We start from the raw sequence: 21,736 nt of genomic DNA, 5'->3' as shown, positions 1-21,736 counted from the left end.
AGGAAGAGTGAAAACTCAAAAGGTTCAGGCTTGTACTAAACAGTCATGAGAACAACTAGAACACAAAAAAATATGTCTACAATAACTTTAGAGGGTAGAAGGAAACATGAAGGTAAACTCTGCCCAGAAGTTATATCTATAATCGTGTTGTACATAAAAGTAACATAACTAATTAACTCTTAACTCTACCTTTAAATTTAATACCAAATGTTGAAATAATAGGGTCTTTATGACTCATCTATCCAGCTGCCAACTCTACCCATCCGAAAATGAAAATAAAACCAAATACCTGATGGGAAAAATGTGGGATTTGGCCAATTTCTCAAGTTCATTAATGTCGGGATCAAAAAAACATCTCAATTCACGGTTTAAATTGCCAAAAACTTGCCATCGTGACTTTTGATCAAAAGGTCAAAAACCACATCAAGTTTGGATTTCTTTCCATTTTCATGTCATTACTATTAATGTTAATATATATACACACTTGAGACATTTTAAAGCAGTCAGATGGCAAAATATGTGCAAACTCCCTACTGTCCACCACCTGAAAAAATACTTAAGCACTCTTAATGTTTTTGGCCTTTTCATCGACTTACACTGGAGCACAAATTGCATGTTTACTGTTTCTAATTAAGATTTTTACTGCAGGGAACCTGAGAAGTCGAGTGGCGAGATTTTTGCAATGTTGAGCAGCCACACACTATTAAATTATGCTGATCCCCAAACAGCATTCTTTTTCTTTATTCTACTCCTCTTCCTTTTTCACCCACCACCTCTTTTAATACTTTCCTGAAGTGCCGTGCAAAGAGGAATAAAGGTGCATTTTCTCCTCCAACATTATAATCATTCCCTTTTTTCTTCATCGTAATTATTTCCTGATTGCAGTCATTTGTGTGCACTTACAACATCAGTGGTCTGTGTAGCGTTGGTGGCCGGAGGCTGCACGCTGTGTGCTGCTGTGTGGGTTTGAATGTGTGATTGTGACTGCCGCTGTTTATCTTATAAGAGAAAGTGAATGGAAGCGGGAGGGCAAGCATCCCTATTTGAGTCAAATCTGCTATTATTTTGTGATGATGAAGGCTTGCAAGAAAAAGCCCCTCTCCCACACCTGTTTTTCCTTTTAAATGCACTCTACAACATTACACATCAACACCACACTTGAGCAGGCATAGGTAGGCATGGGGTTTTTCCACACCCCCGTTCGCTGTTTGCCGTCTGGGGTTGAAGGCTGGGAGAAGAGGTGGGCCTTCTGGTCAGGGTCTGGGCTGAGTTGGGTTTTGAGGGTCAATTGGTGCCGGGGCTGGCGTTTTGGCTCTCTCAGGATCGTTTGAATTTTTTTAGATCTCGGTCCCTGCCTTTGGTGCTTGGTCCGTTGGCTGGGATGGGGCGCCAGGTACAGACGGTATGCCATGCAGGAGTGTGTGTGGTCGGCATGCTGGGGCTCCTCCAGGGTTGGGGTGTGGAGTTAGCGGGGTGCCCGGTCTTTGGTGGTGGCCTTCCTGAGATGCTTCCTCCTCTGGCTCTGGCAGTGTGCTGCTCCCCTCGCTTTTGTGCCCGAAGGGGGGGTTTACAGCATGTGGGGGTAGGGGGGATTTGCCTTTTTAAATTTTTATTATAATTTTTTTTTTGGATTTGAATCAGCTGAACGGAGACAGTGGAGTTGAACTGGTTGATGTTTCTTCCTGGGCTGTATTTGCAGCGGTGGTTATGTGGTGTGTCTGTGTGGTTGCTGGGCCCCTGGTGCATGCCGCTTGCCTGGGACTGCTTGCTGGGAAATTTTGCCCCTTCTTGGAGTGGGATTGTGGGGTCCATTGTGAGCAGTGCTTGGTGGTGTCTGCTCTGGTGTGCTCTGGTGGCACACTGTGTGATGGGGGGATGGGATGCGACGGTGGGGCTTGGAACAGGACTGTGTGTGGAACTTGTGCTTTATGAATGTGTCTTCATCGGCTTTTCAGGGTTGGAGCTCATCTGTGGGAGTGTGCCCCTGTCGTGAGGCGATTCATGGTATTTGAGTTCAGGGGCAGGTGTTCGATATCTGTGTCCTGGTTGGGGGTTGCCCTATGGAAAAATTCATGTTGGGGCTCATGGGGGTGGAGGGCTCATGGCGTTGAGATAAGAATTAATTGGGGGGATGAGACTTTTTCGTCCTGCGATGGCTCTGGTTGGCGGACTTGTTTGTAGACCAGGTAGACCCCTCTTTTGTTCGTGGCCCCCTCTCCGCATGGGTATGGACCTCCTCTGTGTCTGTCTCGGGTCCTGGGGCAGGTCTGTGGCTCCTCACACTCGCTAGTGCATATTTGTATGGAGAAACTTTACATACACAAGGGTGCTCACACTCATACTCACAGGTGTTTGGATTCAGGTGTTAACAGATACACAGATTTTCTGTATTGAGCAGCAGTTACCACTAAATATATCTTGCATTCATTAGTACCATGCACTTGGTAACATTGGTAACATTGCTGTTATATATGTTTCTGCAGGTGTAGAAGCAGTCTTCTAGGGTGTTCTCTTTCAATCCCTGGGCCCAGTTGTTTGAGCACATCTTAACTCTCTTTGTAATGAGGACAGGGGTGCCTAATTCCGGAGATCTTCAAAAAATATGCTCAGTCCAAATTGGAATTTTCCATTCCCCAACCATGGCCGTGGGATGTTTCTTGTTTCCTTTTCTGAGTTAACAAACGGTTTTTCAGAAACTCAGGCCTACCAGATCAGGCCTATCTCCCCAGCCTCTGGAAATTATTAACCAGAACCACAAAATGTCACTGTTTATTCAACCGCTTCACCAAAGGTGGGGGAACTTTGACCTTGTTTGGATGGATAAATCACTCTTGCACAAAATAAACACAAACACTTCTCTTAATTACATATATGAAGATTTACTGAACCCAAATAATTCTGATATACCATTATTCTGGTCCAAAAACCTTCACCTAACTGAGAAGCACTATTCTACACAAAGGGAATAAAAATGACTACCTAACAATAATAATAAAAAACAATATATGCGCATTGAGTGTCTATGAAGATCAAACCAGCAGGTTTATGGACAAAATGTGCAATTTGGGTTACCTTGGAAAGAGAAGTCCCCCTGGTGTGCTGATGTCTCGATTGCAGCAATCAGCTGGTAAAATGGTGGGGCCACGCCCCTTTAGTCTCTAGCAGCTGATTGCCCCAAATCTCCAACAAAGAGTCATAAAACTCTGAGGCGGGAATCCAGTGGAAATCTCCAGTAATAAAACTGGAACAAAGGAGTGGTCTGGCCACAAGGCCCAAACCGCAGTTACTTTAAATGAAAACGTTTAAAAGTCCAACTTCTAACTCCTGGCTCATTTGGGATCAGCCAGACAAAACGTGAACACATACGATTCAGCAGCGCCTGCGCAGCAAATCAAAACACAGCTCAGCATAAAACACTTCAATCAGTATTGCATGCAACAAGTTGATACCTTGGGTTAAATACTGGTGATGCTAAATCACCCTCACTATGCCTCATCCTGCCCAGACTTCTAAATGTACCTATCCAATTTAATGTAAAAAGAACGAAATTACTGTGACGTTGAGGATGGGTCAGGTCTGAAGAAAATGAGTGAGGGGGGGGGATTACGCATCCGTGATCACCTCAAGAAAACAAAACAGTAAACTTCTCATCCGTCTTGGAGGGGAAAATATGAAGAACCGTTTAGTCGACTGAATCAACAAGGAGGAAGGTCATCTCCTTGGAAATAAAACCTCTGCGGGTTTTTACCTGCGCCGGGTGTCGGCGATGTCTTCGATGAATCTTCTGACCTTCTTGTATCAGACAGATTTCCAGCTTTCAAGCTCTTCTGGGAATGGCCGTGTGGAGAAAACGTTCGCCTGCGAGCTTTGGTCTCTCCAGATATGCGCCTCCGTTGCGTGGTCCCGTGAGACACTTTGGAAATGGCAATGAAAGTTTATTTTCCGCGGGTTTTATAATCCCGGTTGACGTCAGAACTGCGATTTCTGTTGAGCTGCGCATGTTCAACTGTGCGCCCAAAATTGATGACTCCAACATTAGTGTTCCTTAACACGTCCTCTGGTTGCTGCTCCTGGAAGCCATATCCGTAATGGAGATCTTAAAAATGCCTCCTTCCAATTCTATGTCCCCAAGTTCCATCTGAAGATGAGTGAAACCCTTAAGGATGTGCCAGTTGAAGATCTCCTAAACAGGATGCTTTGTCAGATATTTCTAGTTGACCCTCAAACATCTGTGGTTTACAATAACCTTTTTTCTTTCAATTCAAAGCAACAAGAAAGCGATTCTTATTCACTTCTAAACCAAAGACCTCAGCTGGGGTCTTGTGAGTATCTCCATACCTGCCCAACGTCTCTTTACCAGGGCAACTCTGGAATTTAAGAGAGTCCAGGGTTCAGCCTCTGTGTGGTGATGAGTCTAACTATATCAAGCTGATATTGCTTAAGCTTATACATTAGCTTGGGTTCCTTTCCCAGCAGGGAGGTGATGTTCCATGTTCCTAAAGCCAAATTATAATGCCCAAAGTCAGCGTGTCCGAGCCCCCATTCCCACTTGCAAACAATGACACCCAACCTCGACATGGCCCCCTCAGGTGGTTTCACCCACATGGGCGCCCTTCCTGTAGCTTTTAAAACTAGGTCTAACAGAGCCCTAGGCCTGAGGAGCAGGCGCTAACAGGTGAGCTCCGCAGCCAGGATTGGCTGTAAGACAGTGCCACAGTCTCCCTAATCTGGATAAGGTGGGTCTAACCCTTGATCTGGATCTTGAACTCACTTGATATAAAATCAATGAACCATTAAAAACCAAATACTAACTAGAAGTACACAGAATTCTGTACACATACCAAAGTTTTAGTTCTTGATTAAGTAAATACTTATTCTGAAGACAAAATAGAAACACATATCTCAACTCAGAGTTAATAAGTCATAAAAGCCCTTTTATCATAGCTTCTGTTTCAGATATAAACTTTGTAACATGTTTTTATTTATAACAATTGCATTTTATTTATTTCCATTTTACCTCATAATTTTTGTAATTTCCAACTATCACAAGACAAATTGGTGTAAAACCGAAGCAGTATTGATGCTATATTGAGCAAAAACAACAAAGATATACCTGCAGGTGCCTGGCTGTAGGAAAAATTACTCCTGGCTCCTACAAAGCTGTTGGTCTTTGTGTTTTTCACCACTCACCTTTTCCTCTCCCACTCACCAGCTCTCATGCCTCTTTTCTAAAGTGCCTTGCTGAAAGGAATAAAGGTGGCCTTTGATTTATCATTATCGCTCGCTGATTGCAGTCATTTGTGCACACTCCTAACTCCAGTGGTCTTTTTAACAATGGTGAACACACACATATTTATGTATTTTTGTAGGTGTACAAGTGCATGTGTGCTTTAAGCCAGTGATGGTGGGAGCTAATGTTGCTGCCAGAGCCGCTGCTGGATGGTGATGTGGGGGAGGCAGTTTTGTGAAGAACAAAGTTCCTGTGGTGGTGGCTTTCATGCAGTACTTGGAGTTGAATACAGTCTGATGAAGGACCAAATTTAAATGGTAAAGAAAAGGAAAATGCTATATTAGAAAGTAAATCTGTTTAGTATAAAATTGAGAAAAGTGAGAGGAGATGACAGAAGGATGGAGGAAAAGTGGAAGACAGAAAAGCTTGTTGTTCCAGTGTCACTCATGGCCTCCCTCAGGAGTGTTTAGACCTTTAAAATCTCCTCTTTTCCACAGGCAGCTAATATCCCTCCTCATCATCCCTCCTTCTCCTCCTCTGTCTCACTCAGTTTTTTTTTTCACCTCTCTTTGCATTACCCAGATTATCGTGTTTTCCTCTATTTCTCAGTTCATTTGATATGTTTTTCCCTCCCCCACTTCATTTATTTCTGTTCCCACCAACTCTCACATCCTCCCATTCTTTTCTCGTCTTCCCTCCCTCTCTCCACCTTCCCTCCTACCCTGACGCTGCTGTTTATAAATAGTCCAACTGTAAACCTCATTCAGGGCAAAAAGCAGGCAGGATGAAAAGAAGCGTACCAGCTATTTTTTCCTCTATTTTAATTTTCTCTCATGTAGGAAAACTGCATTACATATTTTTAGCAGAATGTGAATGTAATATTCCTGCTCAGGCTTTCACACACTGTACCATGGTGTATTTGGGACAAATAATCACTAGTTTGAAGAAAAATCCGCTTTTCTTCAGGTTGTTTGACCTTTTCTGCTCTTTTTGACAAAACACAAAGAAGAGAAAAAAATATTTTGTTATAAGATAAAGTACATTTTACCCTATTACTAACCAAGATTATTTTGTGTTTAATCCTAAATAATATTTGTCTAATTTAAACTAAACCCAGTTACCAAGTTGTACGTAGTTCTGTTGTCTGAGTTTAACTAAACTAAATTTGGATTTCGGAATCTAAATCTAACTAATTTTGTCTTTGCATAATTGAAACCTTTACCAAGTATCGTTTTTCCCTGAACAAAACTAACCTTTGATTTTGAGGTTTTTTGCCATGTTGAACAACATTTTACCAAACCAATCAAGAATTTGATGCCTAAAGCTGGCTATTGTTTCTGTCTGAACAAAACTCACATACCTACTCATTATCAAATAGGGGTCTCCCTAATCTTGAATTTATAGAACCTGCTCGCTAATCTATTCAAGAGACTAAATTTAACCAATTCACAACAAATGTAATCTCAAGACAATCTAAAAGAAAATAGATACAATTCATTTCCATTTATGCAGGAAAAAATATTGATATATCTATAGACAGATCACACTAAATGACACAATATCCAGTCTGATCCTTAATGTTTAAAAAATTAATATTATTAGTCAAAAGTTAACGATGTAGTCAACTCAACAGCAGTGACTCAAATGGATGAAGTCACTCACTTTGCACCAGTTTGCACCTGAAGCACAAAGCAACAGGGGACAGAGCTGAGCTGTTGTCTTTGCAGCAATCCCTCACACTGAGCTGGTAAGTGGTGACAGGGGAGAGGAACAACTCCTGTTGAACAGGAAAAACCTCCAGCAGAACCAGGCCTGGCGTAAGAGGCCATCTGCTATGATCTACTGGAGGTAGGAAAGCAAACACTTAAAAAACACTGGTCTAAGTACATAGACCTAATGGCAGAAGTAACAAAGTGTGTTTTCCCTAATTCAAACCAAGCATCATTTTGTATAATTTTGTAAAACAACCCTCTGAATTCATAGGGTTTTGCCTTAAGAAATTTTCTTACTTTATTGCAGCCATGCACTGGTTATTTTCATGGTTCTTATTTCTAAACGAAAGGAAACCTAATACAGTGAGCCACCTAAACGTTACCATACTACAATTCTGATGATTTTTCTTAACTATACAAGAAGTCTGGGTATAAACCTAACTTGTTGTTTTTTTTTTTTATTTAACCTAATCAAAACCTAATTGGAAGCCAGAATCTAATTTTAATGGCTGTTTTCCTGATTTCTTACTTAAAATAATTTTTTTTCCAAATAAAATCAGATTTTTTCCTGTGCTGAGCTAACATATACTGCTGTCTAAACCCAACTAGGTATGTTTTGCCTTAACTAACTTCTCCTTTTCCTAATCCAACAAACTTACCTAAACATCCCTGAAAGGTGTCTTGCTCCTAAACTTAACTATAGGACATTATGCATAAATATAAAGGCAGAATATTATTTATACCTAACCAGGTATTTTTTAAAGAACCAAACAAAGCTCAGATTTCAAAGCTTTATGTAATTAAATACTTTTTCAGCTCTGCTCAGCCACCAGATCCAGGTCGCATGAACCAGTTCAATTATTTGCTGATTTATTTAACTTTCATAATGTGACTGTTGGTAGAAATGACATATCCATACTTCTATTCTGTGATGCATCTACATTTAACAGTAATAGCTGCTGTGAAACCAATAAAAATAAATTCCTGAACACCATATTCAGCCTTTTTGTGGAGAGTACTTGTTTTTCTGTGGAGCATAAATCTTTTTTTTAACAGATAGCAGGGAGAGGCAGTCAAGTGCAGGCCTTGGGCACGATGTGTTTCTCTGATTGCTAATACATCCCCCACACTGAATGGTTTTGCATGGGAGAGCGGTGGAGCACTTAACACGAGTACTGTTATTTCAGGTCCATTTAAATAACATGTGATGCAGTCAGAATTTCAGATCATTTCAGTATCATTTTTATAATAGCGTAAGATGTGCGGATTTGAGCTGACCCAGGCAGTGGAGCAAGAAACAAACAGGAAAGGACGGGTGTTATCTGGAAGGAAAATCAGCTGCAGTCTGCTTCTACACATCAATAAATCCCCATTCTCTCAGTTTTCAATTAAAAAAAGGAAAAATGCCCCAGTACTAAACCTACTGATTTAATATTCGGCCTGATAATTCAGATAAATGTTCAGTAGAGCAGGAAGCAGCTGCCAGTTGGAGAAAAGATGAAATCTAATGAATGGAAGTGTAAAGTGAAAGGTTGGTGTTGTACTACAATTTCTATAACACTGTGAGAGAAAATGTGTTAAGGCAGAGATGAACAGGAAGGTCACAGGATTTGTGGGCTCGCCACTAAACGTGCATGTGGGTGTCATAAAAGTTGCACTTCTTAACTATAGGATTTACAGATAAATGTTCCCTCTAACTCTGCTGCCTCTCCAGTGTTACTCGTTAAGGTCAGAGCTACAGCGATGTTAGGAAAGGTATGTTTGCAGTCAAATATTAAAGAATGCTTTTATTTAAACAGTATAATACAAACGTTCTTCAACTTTATTGCTGTTTAAAATGAAATTCTCTAGATAAACTCTGACTTTGTTTTTTCTGACATTCTTTTTGAATGCAGAAATGAAGACTATTTTCACTTCAAGATGGTGTTTATGCTGAAGAATGAGCTGCATGTTGCTGCATACCGTGTTGATTTGGGTACAAATGTTTCTGAGGTGGGCGTAGTGGTGGTGGAGGCGTTAGTCTGCTAATTACCATGACGAGAACCCAGTTTGAGACACAACCCACACTAAGTTTTCCACAGTCATTACATTCTTCTGCTGCTTTACTCAAACTGAAAACAGGTTGGCATGGTTGGGAGCTAAGGCATCAGCACGGATAGAACGTGTGGATAGCACTGTGCTCCTCAGGTTCCCTTGAAACACAACCAGAAGTGACTTGAAGTTATCTTCATGACCAGCAATGTGAAGTGGCATTTCTTGTTTTTGCTCTTCTGGTCAGACAAATATATTCCAGATCATACAGCTAATTTTAATATCCGACAAAGATAACCTGATCAATGAAAATACAGTTTTCATGTGATGATTTATTATAAAAAGCCCCAAAAAAGTTCCTTGTAACGTTTTCCATCAGCCTGGAAAGACAAAGCCATCGTTAAGGCTTTGGAACGCAACAGAACCACAGCGAGAGATATTTTCCATAAATGGACAAAACATGGAACAGTGGAGAACCTTCCCAGCAGTGCCCAGCCCAGAACAACATCTAAAGCCCTGCAGAACTCATTGTCTCAGTTAAGGGCATAGGTCATGATTCAGAAGTAAGAAACAGAGAGTTTGGGTCAGCAGACCCAAAAGAACACAAAGGCCCCTCTCACATTTTCCAAAACTATGATCTCCAAGACTTGGTAAAATAGGTCAGTAGGAACATCTTACTGAGTCAAGCATGATGGTGGTGGTGTGATGGTGTGGTCCTGCCATAATTGATGAAATCATGAATTCTTCTGTCCTGAAGGAGAACATCCCACCATCAGTTAATCTCAACGGACTCGGGTAATGCAGGAAGACAACAATCCAAACCACCTCTGAAAGGCTCAAAAAACGAAGATTGTGGAGCAGCCCAGTTAAAACTGGGCTTAAATCTGACTGAGATGCTGCAGCCAGACCTCAAACCATCTGTTTGTGCTCGAAAAGCTTCCAATGTTCCTAAAATGGTAGAACCAGTTCTTAGTTTTAGGGGCCAATTACGTTTTCACATAATGCCAACATACCACCTAGTATTTTATACATAGCTTAACTGAATTGCATTATTTTATTACTTAATTCTGTCAGCCTCAAAATTATTAATTAGTTAATTTTTCAAAAATAAAAGACAGAAATAATTTAATGACTATTTTTAAGATAGAAAACAATGATAATAAGAATAAAAGGTAATGAAATAGTTTGTTTAAAATAACCAATGCACGGGTAAATTAATGTTAAAATAAATAAATTATATAAGAGAATGGATGTATAATTAAGCTCTCAGTTTTAACTACGTTTTGTTGTGATTCTTCTCAACCTTTTAGTTGCTTTAAATTCAACCAAAAAAAGTTCCCCAAAGTAAAAGAGGAAAACAATCCATGCTTCATCCTCTGACCCTGTGCTCTAACCATCTTTGAATGGAGACTGATAACAGCCTGAGTTTGATAATATATTTCGCACATTTCCATAGTTATGGAAATGAAATTCTTTCCGTGTCCACAAATACCGTCTGGCATTTTCTGCCCTTTTCATTCTTTCATTTCGGGGCTGTGTGGTGGAGCAGAGCTGTTGTAAAGGACATAGCTAAATACCGGTCCTGTAATTAGAATATTGGTCAGAAAACAAATTGTATATTTTCCATATCAGCAAACCTTTACACCAGTTAGATGCAAAAACTTTTTAGAGTGACATTTAGACATTAAATCCTTTTTTTCTGGAAGCTCATATGAGCAGGTGTATGGAATCAGTTATTGCTGCTTCGTGCACCTCTGGTTTCCCTGCAGTGAGAGCACCGGCCGTGTTTGATGAGCATTCCTGAAGAGCTTTTTCTGTTCAGAGAGATGCAAGTGGCTTCTCTGATAGATTATTAACACGTTTTGCATTTGCCCTCCAACAAACTCCCTGCTTCCTACATCAATCTTCTCTGCAGCACTCCTCTCCTTGGGGAAACAGCCTCCTCTCACCTCAATTCTGAATTCAATAAGAGCTCTGTTCCTGTATTAAATCCTGACTCCTGTGTCACCTGTTGGGAATTTCCCAAGCAGCAGGGTAACCTAGTCTTTGTTGAAAAGGTACTGTTAACTGTAAAAAAAGAAAGAAAGAAACTGTGATCTTTGACACATCAGATGAGCTTTGAAGAAGCTCTTATGTAGAGAAGAACAGAGTGAAGCTGTTTGCATGTTTTTGTCTGTTTCTGTGTGTCCAGCTGTGAAAGAAACGCTGATATTTCTGTCTGTCCATCTAATGTATCTGTGTATGAACACACTGCCCCCTGCTGTTTAGGATGAAAAAACATTTAGTCAGTAATGAAATGTTGCTGGACAGGTTGACCAGGTTATTGTAGAGTCTATTATAGAGGCTGTCTCTAGGCTTTTTTCTAGTGAGACATCTCCAAAGCATCCTGGAACTCCTGGAACGCATCTTGATCAGGTCCACAAACTACCTGATTTGGTTGCTTTACTTGGGAAGAATAACAAGGGACCGTGGGCCATGTTTGACCACTTCCATTTGTGACCTTTGTCACCATCCATCCATCCATCCATCCATCCATAGCAGTTTTTAAAGCTGTTTGCTGCTCTTCCAGTGTCTTTTTAGGACACAGCAGTACAAGCTATCCATGACAAATACAAATACAAATACTGCTCCAAACAAAAACATTATTATGCTAAAAATACTGATTTGCTTGCCTTTGCACGCAGGCATTCATGTTAATGATATTCGATTTTAAAAACAAAGGTTGTATTATAGGTATGGCCCAATGTTTACAGCCCCAGGAGATTCAACCCTTCTAGATGAGTTTCCTAGAACATATAGAAGTGTGTTTATAGTCATATCTGACCATTCTTCCAAAAGAGCATTGTGAGGCCTGACACTGATGTTGGATGAGCAATTCATTCAAAATGTGTTTAATTGAGAAGGTCAGGACTATCTGCAAACCAATAATGTTCCCCCTAACCAAAAATTCTGTCCTTCAGGACCTAATGAAGTTTACTTTGTGCACTGGTGTGCAGTCAAGTTAAAGAGTCACTCCTAAACTATCCCCACAAAGAGTGGAGCATGCAAAACATCTTGGTACACTGAAGTATTACGAGTTCTAGAAATTATTCACTCAAGAGGGCTGAATACAATGCATATCACATTTTTGTATTTTTATTTGTGGTCTATCACAAACATTCCCAATAAAATTCCTGTAGTTTTTTAACGGGACAAAATGTATAAAAGCTCAAAGGGTATAAATACTTTTGCAAAGCATTATAAAATATGCGAACATGAGCAAAGTCAAAGCTAAAGTCACGGTAAAAACCTTGCAGATTGTCATTTTATCAGCTCTGTACCAGAGACAGTGGTGTGTCTTCAGGTTATTTAGTCTTCCTAAACAAAGGACTAAATAACCTGTGAAAACCTTTCAGACTCCAGCTTTGTTGTTCCTGCCAAAATCCCAGGGATAGTCGGTGGTTGTGTAGATGCAATGCTGCATGCAGCGGCTGCCAACCATTTTTTTCTTTCCTTTCAAATAAGAGAGCAAACTGAGTAGCTTTTACAGTCAGCTCAGATTCCTCACACCCCTGTGGAAGCCATAAGGATGTTGTTAATTAAAGAGAAATTACGTGTTTTGACTGGATCGGGTCAGAGCTTTATGACAGCTTTTACAGTGTTGGTGAACAGCAAGAAGTTCAAAGGTGCCTGTATGCATTCTTTATGTTTTATGGTTGAGCTGCATTGTCACCCTGTTTGTTTGTTTCACATGTTTTGCTCTGCTACAGTTTTATGAAGCACTCCTGAATCACACAGCTTCAGATTATTCCTTCTTCTCTGCAAGAAAACAAATAAAATACAAATACTGCCAGTGAGCAACATTAATATGTCGGGATCGGTCTCATGAAATTTAAATAAATCGGTAATAACACTTTGTTTCCTCTTCTCTCCCTCTCTGCCTTCTTTTCACTAATACAAGAAGAGAAACGAGAACCTGTTCGAGACCCACAGACAGGTGTCGTCGTAGGAGGCATCTTCGGCATGCTCATTTTCATCGCCGTCGTCATCGGCATCGTCTTCCTCATCCGAAAGTACCAGCAGGGCACAGAGTGAGTTTTTATTACTAATTCTGCATCAACTTAAACGTTTGTTTAACCTCCTGAGCAAAACTAATCCCCCTTCTGGCCCTGCAGCTCATTAAAACTTATCACAGGTCATTAAAGGATCCAGCAGTGGTGGCTCAGTTACAAATCCTGACCTGAAGTTTATGGCACGCGGCCGTTCCGAGGTTCCCATTTATCCTCCCTTGGGCTGTAGCTGGGAATGGAGATTTATTAAACCTGCTGGGCTTTTACTCCACTATTCAGATGCAATTTTCCAAACTAAGGCTCCGTGTAGATCATCAGGGTGTATAATTATAGCAACTGGGAGCTTTAACATTCATTTTGTAGTGATTAAAATTTGATGCATCCAAAGAAAAGGTACAGCATTCAAAATTATTAACCATCAATAATTTTATGGAGTCTATGAATATTCAGAGGCTTTTCAGACCATAAATCAAAATAAACAAAAGCAATCATTTGCTAATATCTCAAACTTTGTTGGTTAAAAACTCTGCAGAGAATACAGGTCCTTCTCAAAAAATTTGCATATTGTGATAAAGTTCATTATTTTCTATAATGTAATGATGAAAATTTAATATTCATATATTTTAGATTCATTGAACACTAACTGAAATATTTCAGGTCTTTTATTGTCTTAATACGGATGATTTTGGCATACAGCTCATGAAAACCCAAAATTCCTATCTCACAAAATTAGCATATTTCATCCGACCAAAAAAAGAAGTGTTTTTAATACAAAAAACGTCAACCTTCAAATAATCATGTACATTTATGCACTCAATACTTGGTAGGGAATCCTTTTGCAGAAATGACTGCTTCAATGTGGCGTGGCATGGAGGCAATCAGCCTGTGGCACTGCTGAGGTCTTATGGAGGCCCAGGATGCTTCGATAGCGGCCTTTAGCTCATCCAGTGTTGGGTCTTGAGTCTCTCAATGTTCTCTTCACAATATCCCACAGATTCTCTATGGGGTTCAGGTCAGGAGAGTTGGCAGGCCAATTGAGCACAGTGATACCATGGTCAGTAAACCATTTACCAGTGGTTTTGGCACTGTGAGCAGGTGCCAGGTCGTGCTGAAAAATGAAATCTTCATCTCCATAAAGCTTTTCAGCAGATGGAAGCATGAAGTGCTCCAAAATCTCCTGATAGCTAGCTGCATTGACCCTGCCCTTGATAAAACACAGTGGACCAACACCAGCAGCTGACACGGCACCCCAGACCATCACTGACTGTGGGTACTTGACACTGGACTTCTGGCATTTTGGCATTTCCTTCTCCCCAGTCTTCCTCCAGACTCTGGCACCTTGATTTCCGAATGACATGCAGAATTTGCTTTCATCCGAAAAAAGTACTTTGGACCACTGAGCAACAGTCCAGTGCTGCTTCTCTGTAGCCCAGGTCAGGCGCTTCTGCCGCTGTTTCTGGTTCAAAAGTGGCTTGACCTGGGGAATGCGGCACCTGTAGCCCATTTCCTGCACACGCCTGTGCACGGTGGCTCTGGATGTTTCTACTCCAGACTCAGTCCACTGCTTCCGCAGGTCCCCCAAGGTCTGGAATTGGCCCTTCTCCACAATCTTCCTCGGGGTCCGGTCACCTCTTCTCGTTGTGCAGCGTTTTCTGCCACACTTTTTCCTTCCCACAGACTTCCCACTGAGGTGCCTTGATACAGCACTCTGGGAACAGCCTATTCGTTCAGAAATTTCTTTCTGTGTCTTACCCTCTTGCTTGAGGGTGTCAATAGTGGCCTTCTGGACAGCAGTCAGGTCGACAGTCTTACCCATGATTGGGGTTTTGAGTGATGAACCAGGCTGGGAGTTTTAAAGGCCTCAGGAATCTTTTGCTGGTGTTTAGAGTTAACTCGTTGATTCAGATGATTAGGTTCATAGCTCGTTTAGAGACCCTTTTAATGATATGCTAATTTTGTGAGATAGGAATTTTGGGTTTTCATGAGCTGTATGCCAAAATCATCCGTATTAAGACAATAAAATACCTGAAATATTTCAGTTAGTGTGCAATGAATCTAAAATATATTAATGTTAAATTTTCATCATGACATTATGGAAAATAATGAACTTTATCACAATATGCTAATATTTTGAGAAGGACCTGTATACTGAATGCTTCTCCAGTTAATTTGTCAAATATAATTTTAATCTGGTCCAACAAAAAAGCTTAAAAAATTGTATTAGAGGTGACAAAAGTCTGGAAGAGTTGTGCAAACCTAATGAAACCACTGAAAAATAAATCAATACAGTCAGTGAAATAGCTGGTTTTAAAAACCAGAAAGACCTCCCAGTAAAATATTTGTGTTGGAAAATATTAAACAGCTCAGTCAAGGTATAATTGTACAGTTTGGTGACAGATTTTGGGGTGATGCTTTGTCTACTTTAGAAGGTTTCTTTTCGCTTGTATTTTCTGCAAATATTCCAAGAGATGTTTGTTTGAGTCATCGCAGGAAAAGTCAAAACGTTTGGAGATTTCAGTGTCAGAAAGCAGCACAGAGTTGAAAATGCTCAGGGTTCTAAGTCCAAAACTGAAAGGTATCACTCTTGTTATAGACATTGTACAACTTTTAAAATGACAAATGTTTGTTTCATTTAATTTGACATTCATTAAAACTAAAAAGCAACTCATAACTGAAGCACTTCAACACCAGGTGGCAATGAGACAAGCATCTGTTGATGTATTGAACAGCTTTTATTTTACACCACCAGGCTTTTCATGTGAATTGTGGCCTGTTTGGCCTTCCATACGTCCAGCACAATCATCACTGCTGTCACAGATTTCCAGGGGTCTGGAAATGTGTGACTTTACAAGACATCATCGTCAGCAGTGCATGCATTGCTCTGGTGTGGAGTGTGTAATCTGTTGTGGTACACATGTAAGCATCCTCTTTAGATAGCTTGCAACAATGTATTCTGAAATTATGTACTGTTACACCAGTACAGTATAAATGTTTTGTCTTAAATACATAAATTATAATTGAGAATATTTAGAATATGAACAAACAAAACAAGCAACTTAATTTATCATTGTGCTTAGAAAGGTTGACAGGATTTGAACTTGAAACACAAAGATTACTGGTTTCATTAACTTTGTTGCTTGATTGTTTCAGTTGTTTTGGGCATATCAAATATTTCTAGACGTGTTATTTTCAAGGCATTGTCCTCTTTCACTACTTCTACAGATTCTGGTGTTATTTATGGGACCCTTCAGTGGAAATTGATTAGGGGGCCTAATTGAAGCCAAACCCATCCTACACCCCACCTCGGCACCACTAATATCTAATTTATATTGTTCTTGCTTCTTTGTTTGTGCAGTGTTGATGTATAAATAACCATTAGCATGCCTTACTAATGGAAACTAATGAAATAAACCAGCAGGCAGTGCCTTATATGGACCAACTATAAAACAGATTGAGTATCACATCAATCACTTTGCATAATTTAATATATTAATGGCTGTTGGAGTAAAGTGCCCATGTTTAGAAGAGTTCCAATGAAATTATGGTTTCCAGAGAAACTCTGTGGTGCCTCAGAAGTTTAAAGTAACTCAAGAGATGATGGAAATGATCTGACATGTTATTTAAAGCGCTTGTTATTTAACTAAATTATTGATTTGTTAAACGTTGGCAACTGAAATTTTACTTTTAAAACCCAGGCAATCCCATTCCTGTCAGCTGGGTGGTGTGTTGTGGCTTCAAGTAGAGATGTATCATTACAATGTTTGCAAAATTAGACAATTATTACCAGTCAAGATTTAAACCAGCCACAGAAAGTTTCTCTCCTAGAAATTATGTTTAGATACTTTTCATGTTTTTACACAATTTACACAGTTTAAGTATCTTTGTTAGACTGAATTAGTAACAACAGAAACCTATTTAACTTTTTTGTTTAGTTTATGCGCTCAGAGGCTTCTGCCCTGCTGTTTTCCTTGAAACTCATGTAGCGTATCACATGTTGCAGAAATCTGTTAAAAAATAATGGACAAGCCTTAGTGGAAATCTGACATACGTTTTGAAGTGTGAAGAGGTTTGTGAGATGGAAGACAGCAGGCCTAAAACCAGCTCTTCATACCTCAGACAGGTCCTGTGGTTCTACATAGAAGAAAATTCAAGTTATTATTCAAATATATATTTTTATAGTATTAAAGTATATGTCAGTTTGGCTCATGTGTTAAATTACGTCTGTATTAGGTGTCAATTTATCTCCATGAAAACCAAATGTTTGTAACAGAGAGTGGTCTTAGAAAGAGCATAGATGCCACAGTCATCCTCAGACTTTTGCAGGATGTTGCAAGACTAGCACCAGTCTCTTGTAGCAAAACATCACTTTATTAATTTACTGCTTTTGTGGCTCCCAATAAAGCACTTGCTGACATAAAATTCCTCACATCTGTAGCCAAACTCGCTGTAAACTAACTGTTTTCCAGTTATGTGGTTTCAACATTTCAGGTTTCGATCATCTGGGAGAATATAGCCTTATGTTTTGCCTAGAAGTGCATGTCTTCAGTGTTTGTTACTAAATTTATATTTTTATATATTAGCTAAACTGCCTATGTTCTTTTATGACACCACGATGTTGTAATTACAGGTACATCTAAAGAAATTTGAATATTGCGTAAAAATGCAATATTTTTTTCAGTCATTTCAGAAAGTGAAACAGTTATTTTATAGATATTGATAGGGTTAAATATTTCAAGAATTTTTTATAACTTTGATGATTATGGCTTACAGGTAAAGAAAACTAAAATTCGGTGTCTCAGAAGATTAGAATTTCACATTCGACCAATCAAAAAATGACATTTTAAGCACAAGTGTCAAGTTTCTGAGAAATATGCCCATTTCTATGCATTCAGTACTTGGTTGGACCTCCTCTTGCATGAATTACTGCATTAATGCGTTGTGGCATGGAGGTGATCACCCTGTGGTGCTGTGTAGGTGTTCAGGAAGCCCAGATTGTTTCGATAGCTGGCTTCAGGTCATCGGCCTTGTTGGGTCTGGTGTCTCTCATCTTCCTCTTGACAACAGCCCATAGATGTTCTATGAGGTTCTGGTCAGGGACGTTTGCTGGCAAATCAAGAACAGGAACACCATGGTAATAGAACCAGCTCCTGGTACATTTGGCAGTGAGGGCAGGTGCCAAGTCCTGTTGGAAAAAAAATCTGCATCTCCAAAGAGCTTGTCAGTATAGGGAAGCATAAAGCCCTCTAGAATTGCCTGGTAGATAGCTGTGTTGACTGTGGACTTCAGAAAAGACAGTGGACCAACATCAGCAGATTATATGGCTCCCCAAACCATCACTGACTGTGGAAACTTCAAACTGGACTTCAAGCAACATGGATTCTGGGCCTCTCCGCTCTTTGTCCAGACTCTGGGACCATGATTTCCAAGTAAAATGCAAACTTTACTTTCATCTCAAACAGGACTTTGGACCATTGAGCAACACTCCAGGTTCTTTTCTCCTAGCCCAGGTAAGATGCCTCTGATGTGTCTCTGGTTCAGGAGTGGCTTGACATGAGGAATGTAACATTTGTAGCCCATGTCTGGTATTCGTCTGTGTGTGGTGGCTCTTAAGGCACCGACTCCAGCCTCAGTCCACTCCTTGTGAAAGTCCCCCCAATTCTTCAGTTTGCTTGACAATCCTCTCAAGGCTGCGGTTCTCCCTGTTGCTGGTGCACCCTTTCCTACCACACTTCTTCCTTCCACTCAATATTCTGTTAACATGCTTGGATACAGAACTCTGTGAACAATCAGCAATGACCTTGTAAGGCTTTCCCTCTTTGTGAAGGATGAGACTGTTTAAACGCTCAGGAAACCTTTGCAGGTGTTTTAAGTTAATTCGCTGATTAGGGTGTGACACCATGAGTGTCTAATAATGAAATATTTCACAGTCTTCTCGTTTTCTGAGACATTGAATTGTGGGTGTTCTTTACTTGTATGTCATAATCATCAAAACTACAAGAAACAAAGGCTTGGAATATGTGTAATGATTCTATATAATATATGAGTTTAACTTTCTGAGATGACTGACAAAAAATATTTTATTTATATGCAATATTCAAATTTTTTAAAGGATTTCATTCCCATTTTGGTTGACACCCATCAATGACTCCAGCAGCCAGAGATTTTTGATGCGTGAACTGTGCTTTTGATGGTTCAAACACAAACCCCTCTGCGTGTCAGGCTCTGCAAATTGTCTGAACCAAGCTGTGCTCTTGGTCAGCTGGGTGGTTACTAGGAAACCCTCTGATCAAGGTTAAAAGTGTTTAATTTAAATCCTTTTCTTTTACTTGTCTGACCAGCAGTGACCCAGCTTTTCTCCCAGAGAAACTTAAACACAACTGAGTCATGATTGAAGGCTATAACTCAAATGTTAATTTTACTCTTTAGAGTTCTGAAATAAAATATGTAATATCTCTAACATACATGAGTTCGCCACAGTAGCTGTTTCTAGGTTGTCAGCCAAGGGAGCCAAAGCAGTTCTGCACAACCCAGGCAGTTTCTTTCATCCCACAAAGAATTTCTCCTCCTGTGTTTGAATTGATTCAGTCATCCAGTAAAAAAAAATCTTTAAACGCACTAAAATGTATTTCTTTCTCCAACTGATTGCAGAATTTTCTGCACATACAACATTGATTGAATTACGACACAAAGAGACATCTTTAGCGTTCAATATTTCATTTCTGTCCCTCAGGCTCTCAGCGACTAAAGTTGTCCATCTTTTAAAACACAAAGAAAATCTTATTTTTTAACAAAGAGAAGATCGATAACCACATTGGTTTTCACCTTTTGTCCAATCAGGGGTCCTCCAAAGCACAAGCCTCCTCCTCCAGTGAAGGCAGGCAGCTCAACGGAGATGGTGAGTGATCGGCATGGCTTCAAATCAATCCTTATTGTCACCACAATTATATTATAGTCTCACACACACACACACACACAGATACAAAACATCCATTTGGGCAGTCATAATGGGGCTAATGGCTATTGATTGGAGATCTCACTTGGCTTCTGTGTGCCCAAATAATTATCTTGGTTTGTAAAGAGCTCCATTAGAGCAGTTTGGTATTTTCTTCCCTATCATTCCATTGCATTTTGGTGTGCTTATGTAATGTGACTAAAAACTCAGTAATGTTATGTTGACTAGACATGAAAGAATGTGTCTAATGGCTTTTAATGCCTTGGCTAAAAGGATGGTTCATCAGGTTCAGCAGTGAAAGAGTCTTTTTTAGACATTTGAAGGTTTTTCTGTGGAGCAGCACCTGTGGCACAGGATCAAAAAGGCACCATCTTCGCTCTAACTCTGAGATGTTCAAATCAAGCCATTGGTTTTAGGGCCAGGGTGAGATTATAGGTCTTCTGGCTAATTTTAAAACTTTTAAAGTACTTCTCAGATTTTTGTAACATAATGAGGCAGTTTTTCTCCACTGTAAGTGTCTGCTGGTTGAAGATTCAGGTTGCAAATGCTAATTTGAAAGAATAAAGTCTTAGGTTCATCTGTTATCTTGTTAATGTGTAAATTATAGTTTACTGCAGTGTTTTCATATGTTTCATATGTTCAAAAAGTGGGACAGCTTTTCATATAACTAAACAAACAGTCTGCTCTTCAAAATGAAAATACTGGACCAGCTAAATCTGTGTCCACTTGGGGCTGGGATGGGAGATTCCTGATAAAATTGTAATTACAGTATTCCTCTAAGTGATTTGACATCAGGATTCCCCACACTGGAGCAGGTTAGGTTTCCAGATTAGACATGCAGACAATGAAAGCAATGCCTGTCAACCAATCAATGCCCTGAGAAAATGAAAAAATGAAAAGGATGGTGGGGAGTGAAAAGAGTCTAATTTTTTTCTCCCCCTACAGTTATCCATTACGCCTAACTAATAATTATTAAAAGTTCATGTAGTAATTTGGGCCTTATGACAAACAGTACAGTGATGCATGGTTAGAGGTGACCTGGAAGTTGGGGATTTGATAAGAAAATGATTTCAGTCGTTAGGGATTTGACTTCGTCTTGCTCCACAAAGACCTGAGACTTGATTTGGACTTGGAAAAATGACTTGTGAACATCTCTGCAACAGTCTAGTAGCTAATTATATGCAATAAAGAGGGAAAGAGAAGAAATGCAAAGTCTGTAAGCAGCTGATCACACTGTTGATCATCACTGCATAATAAACAAATATATTGCTCTTAATTCATTCTTTCTTTACGAACATTCAAATAGTCACATCATGATTTACAACATTTAGTTGTTTTTTTTCCGTAGGATGGATGTTTGTTCCAGAAGCTCCTCAGTCACGGTGTGTTTATTTATTACATGCAAGAATATAATGCAGCAAATTTAAAATAATTGTACAAAATCATTTCCTCCGTTGACAAGCCCCAGTAAATATGAACAGCAGCATTTCTTTTCATTAGACTCACGTATTTCTGAAGAGTAGCTTATTAATCTCTAAAACATATGCAATAAAATAGATAAACAGCGCCTGTTTTGTACTGAAAATCAAATATACTGGTGTATAGTCTAATTTATCTGCCCTCCTTTATCTAGCAAGAAAGAATTAATAAATGTCAAAAGTGTTATTTTACATTCTAACAAAACAAGGATTCAACAAAAGTAAGTTCACTTTAATTTGTAATTAGAAATCATTAAGTCAGAAAAAGTGTTATTAATGCGAAA

General features: G+C 39.6%; 1 protein-coding gene across 3 annotated transcripts in view; it reads left to right on the top strand.

The window, feature by feature from the left end:
• Positions 1-21,736, top strand: part of pvrl2l (PVR cell adhesion molecule related 2 like) — a 396,229-nt gene that overhangs the window by 359,666 nt on the left and 14,827 nt on the right. For 2 of the 3 annotated variants that reach the window (XM_047383830.1, XM_047383828.1), the window contains exons 8-9: positions 12,914-13,043; positions 19,860-19,917. In XM_047383830.1, the coding sequence (XP_047239786.1) occupies positions 12,914-13,043; positions 19,860-19,917 (188 nt within the window). The remainder of the gene's footprint in view (positions 1-12,913; positions 13,044-19,859; positions 19,918-21,736) is intronic. The other variant, XM_047383829.1, reaches the window with a different exon arrangement.

Source organism: Girardinichthys multiradiatus, chromosome 13 (genome assembly GCF_021462225.1).
Source record: "Girardinichthys multiradiatus isolate DD_20200921_A chromosome 13, DD_fGirMul_XY1, whole genome shotgun sequence".
Lineage (NCBI taxonomy): Eukaryota > Metazoa > Chordata > Actinopteri > Cyprinodontiformes > Goodeidae > Girardinichthys > Girardinichthys multiradiatus.
The sequence above is the reverse complement of the archived record's forward strand: the minus strand, read 5'-3'. Positions and strand labels throughout refer to the sequence as shown.